Source organism: Natrix helvetica (assembly GCF_964273705.1).
Source record: "Natrix helvetica genome assembly, chromosome: 2".
Lineage (NCBI taxonomy): Eukaryota > Metazoa > Chordata > Lepidosauria > Squamata > Natricidae > Natrix > Natrix helvetica.
Genome location: NC_138552.1, coordinates 93,464,467 through 93,481,328, shown reverse-complemented (window position 1 = coordinate 93,481,328; position 16,862 = coordinate 93,464,467). Strand labels below are relative to the sequence as shown.

The 16,862-nt window shown below is 37.7% G+C and overlaps 1 protein-coding gene across 1 annotated transcript in view; it reads left to right on the top strand.

Moving 5' to 3' along the window:
* LOC309386011 (paralemmin-1-like) overlaps nucleotides 1-15,440 on the top strand; it is a 141,124-nt gene extending 125,684 nt beyond the window's left edge. Inside the window, exons 5-7 of the mRNA XM_081940914.1 lie at nucleotides 272-293; nucleotides 7,709-7,810; nucleotides 12,848-15,440. Coding sequence (XP_081797040.1) covers nucleotides 272-293; nucleotides 7,709-7,810; nucleotides 12,848-13,572 — 849 coding nt within the window. The 3' untranslated portion in view covers nucleotides 13,573-15,440. The remainder of the gene's footprint in view (nucleotides 1-271; nucleotides 294-7,708; nucleotides 7,811-12,847) is intronic.
* Nucleotides 15,441-16,862: the final 1,422 nt, after the last annotated feature.

The following is a 16,862-nucleotide window of genomic DNA, read 5'->3' as shown; positions in this document are numbered from 1 at the left end:
GAACAGGAACAAAGTATTGAATAAAGCGCCAATGGAAGAATTGAGCATGAATATGTAGTTGAGCAAGAGAAAATGTTTGCATGAATTATATTTAAATGTGAACCTAATCCCCACCTGTGACCAGCTCCAAATGGGCCCCCCTTAAGAGTGGCTTCCTGCCTATTCCTAATTTATAGGAGTACTGTAAATAATATTAATATGTTATGTGCCAAGCACTTTGAACACTAATATTATATCAAACTAATTGATTTCAATGCTTTTGATATTTCAGAGTTTCTCACATCAAGATGGAGGTAAGTGGTTTACTTTGCTTTCATACTTGATATCTTTAACTATATATTATTATAGATGAGCATTTTATTTAGTACTTTGCTACTTTTTAACACATATATACTAAGCTTCAAAATAGTGTTAGCCAAAGAGAGAATATGGAATAAAGCTTTTTCAAAAGTCCTTGATGCCAGCAATAAGCTTTCTTTAGATTTCATGTGCCATTGCACATGAAACCCTATTCTATAGATAAACCCTATTCTATATGTATCTGACAGCAACAGGGTATATATGCATACAAATATAGATTTCATGATGTAATTTAATGATAATGATAACCAGGTACTTCCATACTAAGCACAATTATTTGAAAATAAATCTTAGCAGTTGGAGACAAAGCAGTTCTTGATAGCACAGAAGAAACCCCCAGGTCCTCCCACAAAAGACCCTCATAGAGAATGTTGGGGTGCAATAAAAACAAAAAACAAATTTGGACCCATTCAACTGCTCTTTATACTTATGGATGTGGACATATTTATTTCCAATAAGACTTATTAAATTCATGTAATCTAGTTGAACCATTATCTGATCCTCAAGACATTCTGTCTAAAAATTTTGTAACTCTGATAGAATCTCACTAATATTAAACAGCCCAAGGAATTAATATGTAAAAGAAATTACCACACTAAAGTGATGCTTCCTTTTTGATAATATTTGATGGAATGGTAATCATACATCCTATAGGCTCTTCCTCGTGGCCATGTTAAAGTACTTCTGGGTCAAGGTCATGAGTTTTGAGATTGTATATCTTCAAGTGCCCAGAAAGTTCTTGTCTTTCTAGAAGATGAGCTGTGCAACTGAATAAGGCTGAAAAGAAACCTGGTGCTATTAGGGATTTTTAAAAAGCTGCTGCACCGTATGGAGGGGAAGTACAAGTGAAATATTCATCAGAGTATGGATGGAAATGCTATTCATCAGAGGTGCACACGGGAGCACATCTGTTGGGTAGAAGAAAGAAAGGTTCAAAATTTGAAAGGAAGTTTTGAAGACTTTCAGAAAAATCTGGAGCTATTCAGCAATCCAGTGTTGGCAATGTTGTTGCACTTTTGTATAAAATCCTCAGAATATAAAATTTAAAAATCAGTACAAAAGAACACACAAACCACTTGTTGGAAAAAGCAGAAGAAAATATGTAGTGTACATACAAACGATGCCAGAAAATCAGCTAATTTAATTGCCCTCCCAATCAAAGAACTAGCATTCTTTAGGAAGAGCATAAAATGTTTGTTTACAAGGAGCGCTCAAAAGATGTGTGGATCCCTATGGAAAGTATTGAACAGGTGGTCAGGTAGCTCTATGAAAGCCATGTGCATGATCTCCTGAAGTCCAATCAAAACAGCCCTAGAGGGCAGTTTCCACAATCAGAGGGAAGAGAGCATGCTCACAACAACATAAAGGGTTATACAGGTAGTCTTTGACTTACAACCATACTTGAGCCCAATATTTCTGTTGTTAAGGGAGACATTTGTTAAGTGAGTTTTGGCTCATTTTATGACCTTTCTTGCCACAGTTGTTAAGTGAATCACTGCAGTTGATAAGTTATTAACACAGTTGTTAAGTGAAGTTATGGGTATTCCAACCCTGGAGGTTTTTAAAAAGAGATTGGACAACCATTTGTCTGAAATGGTATAGGCATTCCTGCTTGAGCAGAAGGTTGGACTAGAAGATCTCCAAGGTCCCTTCCAACTCTCTTATTCTGAATCTGGCTTCCCCATTGATTTTCCTTGTCAGAAGTTTGCAAAAGGTGATCACGTGTCTTTGGAACACAGAAACGGTCATAAGTGTGAACCAGTTCCCAAGCATCTGAATTTTTATCACATGAGCATGGGGATGCTACAAAGGTTCTAAGTGTGAAAAATAGTCATAAGTCACTTTTTCAGTGCTGTTGTAACTTTGAACGGTAACTAAATGAACTGGTGTAAGTCGAGGATTACCTGTTTGGGGACTGTGCAGATCCCAGACCCTTGACTGCATCAATACCAAAGATGAAATGTGCTAGATCATATCCAGGCCAAAAACTATGGTGTGAGCTAAGAGGGAAAATACAATATTAAAATCAGAACTAATTGAGGGTGACTAATGCAGAGTTTTGAGGACATGGCATCGAAAGAAGCTACCAAGGCATGTTTGTTAGGGAAAGCCTACCTGGTTGTTTGCTGTAAAACACATTGACATAGCAGTCCCTGAAAGCGCACTTACGAGGGTGTGGCTTCCGAAACTTCTGTGGAGTTCCACCCTGATAGCATATAAGGTCATTTGGATAGGTCCACCTAGATAGCGCGCACGACACAGACACACACACCATATATCCAGATGGCATGCCCAGATAGCCACCAGACAAAAAGCAGGAGGACGTGAGTTCAAGTCCTACCTTAGCCATGAAAGTCATCTGGATAAATTTGGACCAGTCACTCTCAACCCAACCCACCTCACAAGGTTGCCATGTAAAAAATAGGAGGAAGAAGGTCCGTATGTTGGATACGTTTGCTACTTTGAGTTATCCATAAAAATAATGAAGATGGGAGACAAAGCAGGGGTGAAATACTACCGGTTCGGACCGGTTCACCTGAACCGGTAGTAAAAAATGCTAGTTCTAACAATCAGCTGCGTGACAATCAGCTGTGCTGCACAATTCATTGACAATCTGCTGTGCCGCGTGATTTAACACGAAGCGAACCAGTAGCAGACTTCAGAGCATTTCACCCCTGATACAAATGCATACATACTGTACATATATAAATACATACACACACACATTCATGCATACATATACATATACATACATAATGGTCCCTTTCAGATGTATTGGGCTTCGGCCATCAGAACTGAAGGCCAGCGTGCAATTGATGTTGTCACTTGTAAGATTCCAGAGTTCTGAATTTACAAAGAGGCCTTGATGCTCTGTAACACATTTCTGCTGAGATGCAAGTTAGGCTGTTAGTCATTAAAAACAGCATGAGTTTCATATCTGGAAAGGAGGATACAAAGCTATCTGTACATCTCCAAATAGGTAAATCACAACCGAGTTCTAAAACTAGAGGAGACTTGTTTAAAATAACCCAGAAGGAACTGCTTGCCAAAAATGAGAGACATCATCACTCAACACGTTACTGTTATCAATTACTACTCAATAATGTGCTACGCCCAGACATGTATCCTGAATTATGTCAGTTTGTATGGGAACAGTTTATTTATTATACCATAATATATAAATCTTTTTTACAGTATTTTTGAATCTGCATACTGAAAAAGCAATAGTAATAATAGTATAACAACAATACTGCCTAAATGCAATTGAATCTTACAAATCATAGAGTTGCTTGAATATCTTTTTATTGTTAATGTAGGTAGTCCTTGACTTATGACATTTTAATTTAATTTAATTTAATTTAATGCTTCTAGACCGCCCCCTCTCCCGAAAGGGACTCGGGGCGGTGTACAGTTCATACAAAATATAACAAGATACAATAAAATTAAATATGTACATGGGTGTCAAACTCAAGCAGTTCCTTCTGGTTATTTTAAACAAGCCTCCTCTAGTTTTAGAACTCAGTTGTGATTTACCTATTTGGAGATGTACAGATAGCTTTGTATCCTCCTTTCCAAATATGAAACTCATGCTGTTTTTAATGACTAACAGCCTAACTTGCATCTCAGCAGAAATGTGTTACAGAGCGTCAGGTTGCCATCACATGATGTATCGTAACATTTTCCCCCTTGGCAGCACTGGGGAGGGCATGGCCTGTGCGTGACTCATCCAGCCCACCAGTTTGACACTCCTGACTTATGACCACAATTGAGTCCAAAATTTCTGTTGCTTGTACTTGTTGAGTTTTGCCCCATTTTACGACCTTGTCACAATTATTAAGTGAATCAGTGCAGTTGTTTTAAGTTAGGAATACGGTTAAGTGAATCTGGCTTCCCCATTGAATTTGCTTGTTAGAAGTTTGCAGAATGTGATCCCATGATCCAGGGACACTGCAGCTGTCATAAATAAATATGAATCAATTGCCAAGCATCCGAATTTTGAACATGTGACACTGGGGATGCTGCAACACTGAAAATGTTCATCAATCATTTTTTTCAGTATCATTGTAAATTTGAACAGTCACTAAACAAACTGTTGTAAGTTGAGGATTACCTGTATATTGTTTTAAGAAAATAAATTAATAATACAATAAATAGGCATGACGTTGCAAGGCTCCTCGTCTAGAATTCAGCATATTATCTCTTCTGCCTACCAGTTATTAATGAATTGTTTGTTCTATAACTAGCTTCTTTAAGGCAATTTAAAAATAATAGCCCAAATTTAAGGATTCCCAAAAGACTCTCATGCAGACATCCAAGCGTTTTTACAAGGAGGTTTGTCTGCTACACCAGAGTAAAATCAGTAGGTCTCTGTTATAATTATTTACATAGATTACATTCAGAGTTATGCCCTGCAGCAAAGTTGCAAAGTGAAAGTAGGAAAGAGCATCATTTGTGTGGAAAGAGGAGCAATAAAATGAGAACTAGTCTAAACCGGAGATGTAGCAAAAGGCCATGGAGTTTTATGATCAAGTTAATCATCTCCACCTGCGCTATTGGTGGCCTGCCTGTTTGTTGTGAGGATTCTGGAAATTGTTGTTTTAACCATTCAATCATGTCCAACTTTATATGCTTTTTTTTTACGTGTTTGCTTTTTTTTGGATACAGCATCCTTTAATAAATTTGCCTGGAGTATATTTGTTATAATCAGTTTAAATTGCCCTCTTCTATTTATAGCTGGTGGCATAGCATTTAATTTTTCTACTTTAAAACTCAATTAATTCCATCAAAAAATAAATAAATAAAGACCTTTTAAAGTGACCATACAAACATCTTATTAGATATTGGGATGAACTGAATTGTACATGATGTATGGACTGTATATGGTGACAGTTCATAATGTAAAAATCAGAGAAGAAAAAAAGGAATGCCACCATTTTGATAGAGCCATGATTTAAATGGAATTACTCAATTATGTGAGCTGCAGATAAAGAATCATGCATTCCTTGGTCAAATGGGAAGAGTCCCTTTTTAAAATCAGCATCCCCATTATCACATTCTTTAAAGTAACATGGAGCTGCTATCAAGCTTAGCGCCATTGTGAGCAAAATTGTGAAGGACTAACCCTCCTCCCCGATGGCTCCCTCCTGTCACCATCACCCCCATATAGCTGAGAGTTTATGTGAACAACAACAACAAAAGCCAAGACAGTTTTTCAGCAGCCCTATTTTTGCAGGGCCACTTGAGGGCTTATCTGTATCAGCAGCAGAAATAGAAGACTAATCTGCTGTTGACCTTTTCTTCTCTGTTCAAATGACATGGTTAACTAAAGCATTCAGTGTAAGGTTAAAACAGTTATTGACTAGGTTATGCTAGGGATGTATGTGACTCAGTAGCTAAGATGCTGAGCTTGTCAATCAGAAAGGTTGGCAGTTTGGTGGTTCGAATCCCTAGTGCCACATAATGGAGTGAGCTCCCATTACTTGGCCCAGCTTCTGCCAACCTAGCAGTTTGAAAGCACATAAAAAATGCAAGTAGAAAAATAGGAACCATCTTTCGTGGGAAGTTAACAGTGTTCCATGCGCCTTTGGCGTTTAGTCATGCTGGCCACATGACCACAGAGACATCTTCGGACAGCCCTGGCTCTTCAGTTTTAAAACGGAGATGAGCACCGCCCCCCTCAGTCAGGAAGGACTAGCACATATGTGCGAGGGGAACATTTTCCTTTACCTAGTTCAGTGATGGTGAACCTTTTTGTAAAGGCATGCCAAAATTGTGTATGTCTGTGTTATCGGGCATGTGTGCCCACACACACAATTCAATGCGCCGCACTCACCTGTGCATGCGTGCGTGACCCCCACCCCACAGTGGGGGAGTTTTCACACTCCCCAGGCTCCAGAGGCTTTCCTGAAGCCTGGGGAGGGCAAAAATGTCCCCCCTGCCCCCCGGAAGCCCTCCGGAAGCCAGAAACAGATCGTTTCTCAGCTTCCGGTTGGGCTGTTGGGTCTGCTTTTCACCCTCCCCAGGCTTCAGGAAAGCCTCCTGAGCCTGTGGAGGCAAAAAACAGCCCAAAAGTCAAACCGGAAGTTTGAAAACGAACTTCCGTTTGGGCTGTTTTTCGCCCTTCCCAGGCTTCAGAAGGCTTGCCTGAACCCTTAGGGAGGACAAAAACAGCCTCCCCCACCCCCCGGAAGGCTGAAAAACAGCTGGCCAGCACGCACATATGCACTGGAGCTGACATAGGGCAACACCTTGCATGCCCTCAGACACGTATCATAGGTTCGCCATCACGGACTTAGGTTATATGATTTATTAACTTCCCCCTCATGGCCCAGTAATATGAGTTGGGCTAAGCTGATGGGGCTAATTTAGATGATCTTTGCTGTCTACTGCCCCATCTCTACACCCAATTCAAAATGCTTAATCTCAAATATAAACACCTTTAGTCTTCCTACTGCCATATGATGCTACCTAACCATTAAGAGCAGCCCTGAAAATCCTGCTCTGCCTTAGCAATATATAAAATTCACCTTTTTTGCATGGCCATTCTGTCTTTGAAACTGATTACCCATATACACTATATTGCCAAAAGTATTCGCTCACCTGCCTTTACTCGCATATGAACTTACTGTAAGTGACATCCCATTCCTAATCCATAGGGTTCAATATGACGTCGGTCCACCCTTTGCAGCTATAACAGCTTCAACTCTTCTGGGAAGGCTGTTCACAACGTTCAGGAGTGTGTTTATGGGAATTTTTGACCATTCTTCCAGAAGCACATTTGTGGTGTCACACACTGATGTTGGATGAGTTTACGTGGCCTACCACTTCGTGGCTGAATTGCTGCCCTTCCCAAGCACTAATCTGTATGATAGTTCACACTTTATAAATCCACACATTGAATATAATAAACATTAGCTTTTATGCCCTGGAAAGAAAACCCCCCAGAAGACACACACACATCCATTGTACCAACTAAAGCATTTACTTGAGCAAAGATACTGTACAAAGCACCTTACTGTTTTTCCATGTTTTTACAAGGCAAATTACTGTTTGATGTATTTCATTTTCAGAGGTCATTGACCTGCTGACATGTGGAACCTCCTGACATGATTTCACACCCATATCGCTTAAAAAGTCTTAGTCATCAGGTCTTTCTCTCTCCCGCCTCAGCTAGACTATTGAATGGCAATCAAAGCACACTGATTCTGCATTCTGCTGCTTTAATTCAGTTATCTGGCACAAAGCGTCTGATGCCTATTGTTTGGGATAATAAGTAGGGACACTGCTGCCTAAGCAATGAAGCCTCTGGGGTCTTATTTAACTGTATTTCCCATTCTTTGATAACTAGATGCAGTAAATTACATTTACTCCCAGATCCCTGAACTCACAACTCTCTATTCACAAGCAACAGAGGCTGTTCCTGGGAAAGACAGAACAAGCAGGGTAACTGGTAAGTCTCAATAGAATTTGGTTTATTCTTTCAGCAATTCTGATCTTTCAAAAAAAGGAAAATAAAAAAAAGAACATGTTGGGTTATCTGGGACTGACAACCAGCTGTATTTTATAGAATAGGGAACTGACAACTAGCTAATGATTTGGCAGACACCACACCTAAACTTAAAGAGACTTGTTGCACTTGTTCATAGGTTGAATGAGCTATTATAGAATAGAATTGTTTTGATTTGTTTTTAACAGTTGTTAATAGGCAGACAATAGAAAACCTAATATTATGTTTATCTATTTAAAGACAAAAGCAGTAAGAGTATTTATGTCCACAGATAAAGTTTTTGTCAAAAATTAATTCTAACTTTAAAGCAAATTAACATACTTAATCATGTTGACTGTTGCCTAATTTACTAATGACTTCAATTTTATTTCTCACTCATTCGCTCAGAATTAAATTTAAATTCAGTGGCATTTATTCTCATATATCAGTCTACATTTCATTGGTTTCGATTCTTTTTAATGATTTGTTTGTAAAAAGCAGCATTTGCATTAAGTATTTTTCCCCTTATAAACAGTTAGATAGGGGACATTCTTTAAATTTGATGAAGTTATTTGAAATTATTGTTTATACATTTTCCATTTAGTGTCCCCCAGGAGCTGTTATTTAATTCTTTCCTCATTTGAGATAGAGGACCCAAAGATATTTGTCTTAAGAGTGATGGCATATTTGAAAGTGTTGAAAATTAAAAGTGAACCAACACGTCTACTAATAAATAGAATTGAGGAAGGGTCCCATTCTCATGAAGTCTAAGTAGAATACTATTTAGTTACTTAAGCTAATAAACACAACTGTGTGTTAACAACCATACAAGCAAATCCAAACTTTTTCTGAACCATACACTACTTGAATGAGCCCAGATTCACAAAGATCGTGGCTTTCAAATGCACCTATCACTTTAACAAATCGGGTATGAATATATGATTAAATATGTTTTTCAATATGAGAAGCACAGTGTTTACAAATATGTAACTGTTCAATCTCCCCACCCCCCTTCAAAAAACCCCACAAGCCCTTATTGGGATTCCATTATATATATTTATTTTTAGAGAGAGTCTTATAATTAGTCCTCATAGGATGAAATATGGACAAAGGGACTTTGATGCTATTGTTTCTATGGGACCGCCTTCAAGGAACATCTCAATTGTATGCTTGTGCAATTAATTGTTGTTTTTCTTTTATGCCTGTATTTTGTGCCTGGATCCCATCTTATTTTTTGTTTGTTGTGGTTTGTCATATATTATTCTTGTACTGCCCACAGTCAGTTGGAATCAGGCAGTGCCCAAATTTACATAAATAAATACATGGTATCCCATTTAGTCAAGATGCTAAGTACCAAAAGTACTATTTACTCTCTCCATTCCCAGTATTAAAAGTATAATAGTAACATAGAAAATAACATTAATATTCTCTTTTATGCCACTCAAAAATTCGAGGGCTAAAGATGGCATAACTCTCCTTCACAGAACTCCAGAGAGCCAAGAACTCAGGTAAAAAGGCTGCTTACTTTACCCCACAGGAATATTTCATAATGTACTACCATTCCAAAAATTATACAAAGGAAAATAACTCATATTTTCCCCACTTTATCCCCAAAGCTTAGATATAGGTGTGCCCAGCAAACTTCAGATCAATGAGATATTATATAAAACTGCTACTATTGAGGGATCCTTGGTTCTCTCTGAGCTTGGTTGTTTTCTTGAAGACATTTCATTACCCAAATTAGATAATACCATCAGTGCCATTTGCCCAAAAAAACACCAAACTCATGCAGCACCAAGGACCCTTCCTGACAACCCTGAGCTACAAATATTCTCCTTTATTGGTGCTGCTACTATTCTTTGTGTTCGCTTTAGCTTAAGAAGACCCTGCAAACCTATAGGCTTATTAGGGTTTTTCCCTATAAATATATGCTTTCTTGTTTGGCTATATAGTTCGTCTGTGAGTGAATGAATGAGTGAACAATCCTCATATTAGTTCTTTGTGATATATAGATGACAGGCCTAAGAATATATAGCATGAATTAAACCCTGTTGAACTCAGTGGGTTTTCTGAGTTGAACATACATGCATTACAATAATAGGATAACAACATTAGTATTTGGAATATGGTCGTTGTGTGTAAAATATGTAAATATTTAAATTAAATGAAACATTCAACAGGTCAAGTGATTCAGAGTACATTATATCAACAAAATCCACATAATAAAGCTCTGGTCCTCACAATGCAAAGACTGGTTTTTTAAAACAAGCAACAGTGGACATCTGCCTTTGTCATTACGGTAGATTTAGAGCTAGAACTGTTATTTATGCTGATTGGCAGATATGCAGGTTGTAATTCACCAAGACAACTGGAAGTACATAGTTGTATTCATTTGCATTAGAATTTTGGTGTGATATAGCAAAACAATTTACAGAGGCAGTTAGGCCACTTTCTACACAGTTCAGGAAAGCGACAAAACATTAGTAGATTATTTGGGAGTGGGGAGGGAAACATTTGGTTGACCTCTGTAAACCTCCTCCCAGTGGCTTCTGTTACCTTTATCGAGGTCTTCATTTTTTTCTAATATTTAATTACTCAAGGATGACTATAATACTATACTATACTATAATTATAATATTATATAGTATTATATTGTATTGTATTATAGTATATTATAGTATAGTATAGTATAGTATAGTATAGTATTGTATTATTATATTATATTATATTATATTATATTATATTATATTATATTATATTATATTATATTATATTATATTATATTATATTATATTATATTATATTATATTATATTATATTATATTATATTATATTATATTATATTATATTATATTATATTATATTATATTATATTTTCTGATTAAGAGTTGAGTTGAAAATTTGAGACCAACTAATAGCTTTTAAAAGACAGCAGTTTGAGGAAAATGTGTTGACTAAAAGCTTGCATGAAATGTTACATTCATGGGCCAAAATCTGAAAAATTACAAAATTTTGTCATGAGACATTTACAGATAAGATTGATTGTGGTGTTAGCTTTAAACTGCTCCCTTCCACATTCCTCCCAGTAAAGTTTCTATATACTTTGGGATAAGTATTGCCATCATTTGATGCACATGGTAATGAGAAGGAACTTGCACATGTAAATGACCATCACAAATGGAGGTAGTCATTTACTTACAACCACAATTGAGCTCAAAGTTTCTCTTGCTATATGAGACAGTTGCTAAGTAATCCCCCCCCCCCCATTTCACTACCTTTCTTGCCACATTTGTTCACTGAATCTCTGCAGTTGTAAAATTAGTAACACGGTTGCTAAATGAATCTGGCTTCCCCATTGACTTTGCTTGTCAGAAGGTCGCAAAAGGTTATCACATGATCCTGGGACACTGCAACCGTCATATATACGAGTCAGTTGTCATGAATTTTGATCATGTAACCCTGAAGATGCTGCAATGTCTGTAAGTGTGAAAAATTGTCCTATCGCTTTTTTCACTGATTGCCTAACTTCAAAAAGTCACTAAATGAACTGTTGTAAGTTGAGGACTATCTGTATATCATCACAGAGAATGACAACAGAATAACAGTACTTTCCAAGAATTTTTGAAGGCTTTTTTTTCTACTTACTACATGCATTGTGATCGCATCTACTGTATTGCAGAGCTATATGTAGTCATTCAGTAGGAAATTAAATGGCATGTTCATCTATGAAGCAGAGCACACTCAGATGAGCATGTAGAATATTATGGCCTATATACACTGTATGTATTGATCAATAGAACTAAAAGGCTTAATTAAAACTTTGCTATCCCTGGATTTTCCATTTCTGCTTTTTCTGTTTCCTCTAAGCATTCATCTTGCTTTTAAAGCTAGGTGAATTGGAGTAAATATGAAACCCAAGATGCTTTTAAAAAAAGGATAATAAAGTAGTCCCCTCCCTTTTGGGGAGGCCTGGAGTGGCAAAAGTAACTGAAACTTAAGTGGAAGTATTTCTAGGAGGAACAATAGAAGCCCCAGGAAGTCTACATAGGTACTCTGCTCAGTTTTCTAAAGTTGCACAGAAATAAACAATTCAGGAAGGTTTGCATTATTTTCTGTATTTGCATCTCTTTTTTGTTTCTTTCTTTGTTTGTTTGTTTCTGCTGGTGATGGGATAAGAACCTATAAATAACTCTGAAGCTTTCATCACTGAAAAGTTCCCTTGAAACTGCTCTTTTCGCTTCTGAGATTGTGCTAGGGTACAATAATCCCTCACTTTCAAGCCTATCTTTGCTACCAAGAAGACTAAACAATTGCTTTGTTAATTACAGCCCAATTTCTTAGAAAACTGACTTCTTTTAATACCACATTCTGTGGCATTCTATAGACTTGCAGAATCAGTGCCTATGCTCAACTTTAATAATGATGCATACATCAAGGTATTTATATTCCCTGTCCTTTCCTCTTGGTGATGCTATATGATGGATGTAACATATAGCTTCTAAGTTGTGCAGAAACTCCCCCTTGAAGTAGAAATTCAAGTGATTTTTTTTTTACTGTGCTTCACTTCTGAAGGGAACATTTGGCCAGCATAAGAGGAACTCACTGGGTTGTTAAATATCCCGTGTAATTTTAAGTGTTATATATCCTATTTCCTCTGTGTGGGCAATCAGAATTTGGATGATGACCATATTTACTATGTGAACTAATTCAATAACATAGACATTATGGTAGACCTGCTTGTTTCTCACACACACACCCTAGTACAGAAAATATTAGAAAGTTATCAATTCACTAGAAAAGATTTGTCTAGAAAAGTTGCATCAACCTTTGTTAAGATAACAACTGCTTGACTTCACAGTTTGCATCTCTAACATAGGCTGCTTGGCATTTTAGATCACAGCTTCTTTGGGTATATAGTTGTCTGCTTGTCTGTTTGGCAATTAACCATTCACATGCTTCTTGCTGTTGTAACAAACACTTCCTCTCTTGTTTCCATTCAAGCTTTGTACAGCATGGAAATTAATGTGGAGAAAGACAAACAAACTGGAGAGACCAAGATTCTCTCTACGTCCCCCATTGGCCCCGAGGCTGCCCGTCAGAGAGGAATCAAAGTCTATGATGATGGTACCAAAGTAGTCTATGAGATGCATTCTGGAGGCACGGTGGTAGAAAACGGAGTACATAAGTTAAGCTCAAAGGACGTAGATGAACTTATTCAGAAAGCAGGGCAATCAAGCATAAAAGGAGGGGCTATATCAATAGTGGATGGAAACCTCAGCCACATGAAGGAACAAATTCTTTTTAAGGAAGCAAAACTAGAGATGGTGCACAAATCCAGCAAAAGACTTTCCAGGAACCCTCCACACCAAGCAAAACTTTCTGGGGATGAAATCCCAGAAGCCAGTTCAGATCACCCAGTAACAATGATATTTATGGGTTATCAAAATATTGATGATGAAGACGAGACCAAAAAGGTATTGGGCTATGATGAGACAATCAAGGCCGAACTGGTCCTTATTGACGAAGATGATGAAAAATCATTACGTGAGAAGACAGTGACTGATGTGTCGACCATGGATGGAAATGCTGCTGAGTTAGTTTCTGGGAGGCCCTTGTCAGACACAACAGAGCCGTCTTCCCCAGAGGGAAAAGAAGAAAGTTTACCAATGGAGAAAGTCCCAGGTACAGAAAAGAAAAAGCGCTGTCAGTGCTGTAATGTCATGTGACCATCTTCCTTCCTTCCTCCTCCTCCTCCTTCTTCTTCCGAGCAGCTCGTGCTCCATCACTCTCTTAGACCTCACTGTATTTTTCTAACTGCAGTACTGTGAACTGGAAGTGACTGCCTCCATTGCCTTGCAGTTGGTTTGCTCTGATTTTTCTAACTTGTCAAGGGAGATGAGTAATGAAAGTACAGACTTCTCACCAAATGCACTCTTTTAGGATTATTTTTAGAGGGTGAGAACAAAAACAGCGAACAAAGTGCTGTTCTATTTGAAAGATATCTCTATATCAATATAAATATATAATATATGAATATGCATAGTTGAATATGTGTAATATGCATATTTATGTATTGCATATATTTATTAGACTTATAAACGTATATGAAGAATTTTACTTCATATAACTAGCAGGTATGATCAACCTCCAAGGTTTTACAGGATTCCTAAGTTTCACATATATGTGAGCCTTAAACTGCATTTTAATGTTGTACGTTTTTTAAGAAACAGGTTTTATTTTTTACTGGGGTAAGGGAAAGACATTTGATCATGTTGCTTGAGATCCTAATATTTGAATTTGGCTTCTCCAAAGAAAGTCTAATTTGGGAAGCTGTTTAGTAAGAACTGTTCCCATATAAACCCCAATAAAACGGTTTGGTCTTGCGGACAATGTACAATGGGATCAACCCAACTAGCATCATGTTGACTGGAACCTTCATTTCTTTTGCTCACGTTTCTGATGGGCTCTTCTATAAGGGTCATTGAAAGGAATGCATTTTGCACAGTCTCCATGCTTAGCATTCCTATATAGTTGGCTTCAATGAGGCTTGTATGCATGCAAGTGTGGATCAGAATTCGGTTGTGACATATTTTGCAACACTGAAAATACCACACTGATTTCACTACTGACTGGTATCGTTAAAAATAATTGAATAGTTGCCTAGGGAACGCAGAGTGATGATTTGGGGTTTTGTTATCATTGTTTTATTTGGCCTTATTTAAATCTTCTAGTTTTCAGTATTGTGCTTATGTCCCATCTCCCTACAGTCGAACTAAAATGGGTAGGCCATGAAAATGGGTCTAGAATTGCCAGGATTAAATTATTGTCACTGATTTTACTTGTTTGCCTTTCAGTAACAGTGCCTACTTATGTATATGGTCTGCTTGTCGGAACTGTGATATGTAAAAGATGATTTTGTGGTTTATATAAAATATGTATCCATAATAATTGTCTTATGATCTAAATTTCCCAAAAAGAAAAAAGAAGAGAGCCACTCTTTCTCAAGAATAGAAGGCCCCAGTTCTCAAAGTTTCTTTAGAGGTTGTTATATTTGCCTCCCAGAGAACAGAAAATCAAAGTACAAAAGCTAGCATTTTTATAATAGGCAAGCACCATATGAACTATCATCATCTTCCAGTGTCTCCTTCAGATAAAATAAAAAGCCCAATGGGAATCTTAGCTTCATATTAGCATCACCAGAATCACTTTCTATGTCCTTCTGCTTGAATATTTGGTTACTAAGGGCTCGTACGGCTATGTTCCCATTCTTGACAATACAAAAAGGACAGACCCACAACATACTTCATACCACAGTTGGCAGTTAAGCCAGTAGTATTTCTGCCTTCTGAGAAAACAATGTGGATTACTTTTAGGTTAATGATTGGCTCTTCGAAGGCTGGGGGGAAAACAGTTCTATAATATCTGTTCTGTAAATTCTAAGGAGGATAAGGAGAATTAATGACATTTCCAGGTAAAAGTTACTCCAGGTAAAAGTTATTTCCACAACCAGTGAGTTTGAAGTGACACCCCCCTCCCCATTCCTGCTTCTTATCCTCCTTCCCAGCTCTCACCCTCATTTGTTTGCATTGCTCATGGCACCTCATTTCCCCCTACCCATTAGAAAATTGCCTCTTTCAAGATGGCAAAACAAACTTCAATAGTTTTGACATTCAGTGTGTACATACTTAAGTTGTTATTCAAAGCTTCTGCCAATAGGTTTCTCCTCTAACCTTTGCACAGGAGTCTGCCAAAACCAAGATTGTGACAACTCATGGGATAAATTACAGGTCTGCGTCCCAAATTAGATTGCACTTGCAGGAGAAGAATGCGATTCTACTCTTTTCAGGAAACCTCAGCCCTACAAAATAAAAATGCATTGGGCAAGGCATTGCTGGTGCAACTAGAGGGGAAAAGCAGAGTCTGCCTTCATGCACAACATAACAATCCTTCTCTCGTGAATCTTTGATAAAAACAAAAACAATATCCACTGTCTACAATTATTGCTGTCAAAAAGCCAGCACAGTAAATCATAGATGGACATGATTTCAAAACCTGATGGTATTTCCTAAGCATCTTTATTCCTGTTTTGCAGTAGCAATATTTATTTCCTCAAAGACCTGCATTCAGTTTAACATGCAATCGATACTCCCATGTCCAGGCCTACCCCACAAAAGAAAAATATGTGCCATGACAGTGAGGTATGGTCTCTCTGGCAACCACACACAAAAAAAGGCCAAACAGATGCATAGCCAGCCATCCAGATGGGAGAAAGGAGCCCTTTGGTCTCTAGCAGTTGCCAAACGCCAAAGGCGGCTCCTCCGTGTTTAAGTGAATGCGTACATGGGAGACTTAAGACTAAGATAGCAGAGAAAATATTTCCTTCAGGCATCTTAGATCAGCTTCAATCAGACTCAATAATGGGCTCATAACAAGATGGAGGATTTATTGTGAGGACATGTCCTCAGCAAATGGTTAGTGGGACATCCTTCCACCAAGATGTAGATGAGTTTGGAGTGTTAAGAGTAGGAAATTATGATTGACCACAAGAAATACAAATTTCTTGCAAAACAGTCTTTGTTTGCTTAAAGTTCATCAAATTAGTTTTCATGTTCATCTTGTAGAAAGGTCCTGCACATCTTAAGTACCCATATAATTTAAACATTGCTTCTTTACTTGCTTTGTCTCATTAAACCTATGGAAACTTTGAGATAATTTTACCCAGGATTGTCCCTAGGAAGAAATGAAAAACACACTTTCAGGGTAACAAGTGATTCCCTTTCGCCTTCTCAATGTCAGCTGAGTATGCAGCCATTTATCTGACTATTCTAATCATGAATAAAAGTATCTCAAAGTTCTGATCAAAGAATCTGTAGTCCTTCAGAGGTTGCTGGCCTCCAGTTTTCATCAGCCGCATCGGCTTATCCTACCACATTAATTTTGGGAATGAATGGATATAGCCACAGTTGTTCTATTCCTGCTCTTAATGCTACAACCCACATGCCAGGTTCTTTGGAAA